At 39.2% G+C, this 2,470-nt stretch overlaps 1 protein-coding gene across 1 annotated transcript; it reads right to left on the minus strand.

Moving 5' to 3' along the window:
* Positions 1-640: 640 nt before the first annotated feature.
* LOC139315606 (mas-related G-protein coupled receptor member H-like) lies at positions 641-1,585 on the minus strand. The gene has a single exon (XM_070942000.1). It carries the CDS (start codon positions 1,583-1,585, stop codon positions 641-643), a length of 945 nt encoding a protein of 314 aa, XP_070798101.1.
* Between the last annotated feature and the right edge of the window lie 885 nt (positions 1,586-2,470).

Below are 2,470 nucleotides of genomic sequence, written 5' to 3' on the forward strand. Positions count from 1 at the left end.
TTTGAAAAATGTTTTGATATTCCACAAAGATAATTGTCTGCACAAATTGGGAATTCTTGCACAAATGATCCAGAATACAGAGCAGTTTCTTTTAAATAAAAAAAAGAGGAAATCATGGGCTTGCTTGGAAAGAAATGAATGGTGAAATGAAAGAGTTCAGATTTTGGAACCTTCCAATGGACACCTTCCAAAGGTGTGAATGTCAACTTTGAAAATTCTCAGCAATGATCCTACCATCTAGACACTGAAGTTCAAACACACAGAATTGGAGGCCACTCAAGTTGGGCAAGGCTGAATTAGAGCAAGTTAATTAGTCTTCAGATAATACTTGGTAAATAGATTAGGTGGCTCAGAGGCTAAAACACTGAGCTTGTCGATCAGAAAGGTCAGCGGTTCGGTGGTTCGAATCCCAGATCTCCTGCGTCAGCTGGAGTAGATGACTTCCAAGGTCCCTTCCAACTCTGCTACTGTTACATATGTTACATAGTCCAACTTGAGAAATATTTTGTTTTCCACAAAGATAATTATCTGCACGGATTCTGGATACATGCAGAAATTAATCAGCATAAAGACCAGTTTTTGGGCTTGCTTGGAAAGAAACAAAGGCATCTTTTGATTGAGAAGAGTGAAAGTAAAGCATTCAGATCTTGGAACCTTCCGATGTCTCCAGTTCATCAGTAGAGAGTTCCTCCTCCTTGAAAACCTTCTGGAACAAGTCTTTGATGCCTTTCCTGGATTTACCCCTCTGTCTCCCCACCAGGTAATAGATGACGGGGTTAATGCCGCTGTTGATGCAGGTACATAAGTAGCCATAATGTACAAGGTTGGGATGTATATATTTGAAAACATATAGGATAAAATAAAAGGCATTTAGCGGAAAAGCCAAGACTAAGAAGAAGAAAAGCGTGAGCAAAATAGCCGTCAAAAGCTGCCTCCGTCTTTGGCTTTTGGATATAAAGCAGATTTTGATAAACAAGGTGACACTGGAGATGGTCATAAGTGGGAGACAAAGCACAGCATTAACGATGAACTGATACATCAAAGTATAACTGTTTCCAAATCCATCAACTGCTATAATTGTAAAATGAATGGAAGAGAGGATGAAGGAAATGGCCCAGATGACAGCACACACAGTAGTGAACATGTGCAGTGGCCGGTGGCATCGATACCAAATTGGGAAAAGGACCGAAACACACCTGTCGATGCTGATGACCGTCAGGAGAAATTGCCCCGTACTGTACATTAACAGCAAGCCCGTTTGGAAGAGTTCATAGGGAAAGTCACAATACAAATGTGTAAAGAGCCAGTGGATTTCGATAATCAGCTCAAAGGTGAGAAATCCAAAGTCCGCAACAGAGAGGTTGATAATATAAATGGCAAAAGTGTTCCTCTTCACGGAGGAGCCCAACAGCCAGATCACGAGGCCGTTGCCCAACATTCCCAACACACAAAAAAGCATCGTGAAGATTGCAAAAATAAGCACTTCTTCATTTATGCCGGAATCGTAACAGGTTCTGTTTTTGCCAGTGGATGTTGCATTGATTTGTGGTAAGAAAGTGAAAGGAGAGGGAGATGCCATATCCATTCTGCTCCAGTCTTTTCTCTTCCTTCTATGCCTGCAAGTACTCCTGTTGGAACAAAAGACAAAACAGTTGGCATTAGGCTTTATCGTAATTCCTAAAAATGCATATTGATTGCATGTCAGAATATGTCAGAATATTGCATATAAGTCTAATTGCTGAGATGTGAGCAACATTATCTTGCAAGATAATCTCTGTATTAATAATTGGATAATGAGCACACTTGAAGTCAAATTGGGTTTTGGTTATACTTGTCGCAAACTGGCCAAAATTGCCAAAACCGATCAGTCCTGTCCTCATCATTAGGTTTTATGGTTTGAATTAAGGGCGATAATTTGGCCTGGCTTGTCTGAATAAAATGTGTCAGATGTAAATGCCTTATTCCCTAATGTGTAAATAATGTATATATGGGACATCGGGGGTTAACTTATTCTTTGGTTCCTAATGTATTCACAATTCACCACTCCCATTCTTGGCTCCACCCTTTGTATATATAAGGAGCCACCTTCACCATTTTCCTCGCTTCTATCTGTGAATATTCAGTGAATATAGAATGCCTGTTATAATTAAAGAGAAATATATTTAAACCTCTAACTCTTATTATCATTATTGAGTCTGATCCTGAAAATATTGCAACAAGCTGGTAGCAGAGGATGGTTAATTGACTCAATAAATACTTAAAAATGTCTAAGAAAGATAGGCCCAACACCAGGGCCTACAGCAAAGAAATAGAAACTGAACAAGAAATAATCAACGAATCCACAAACGCGATTTCGAGAGAATCCGAAGAATACACCACTGAAGAAGAAGAACTAATAAATGAAAATAATGACCAGGAGGAAATCGAAATAGAAAATAACGAACTCAGGTCAGAGATATTGAAGCTATTA

Source organism: Pituophis catenifer, unplaced genomic scaffold (assembly GCF_029215685.1).
Source record: "Pituophis catenifer annectens isolate HBS135680 unplaced genomic scaffold, rPitCat1.0.hap2 SCAF_3, whole genome shotgun sequence".
NCBI lineage: Eukaryota > Metazoa > Chordata > Lepidosauria > Squamata > Colubridae > Pituophis > Pituophis catenifer.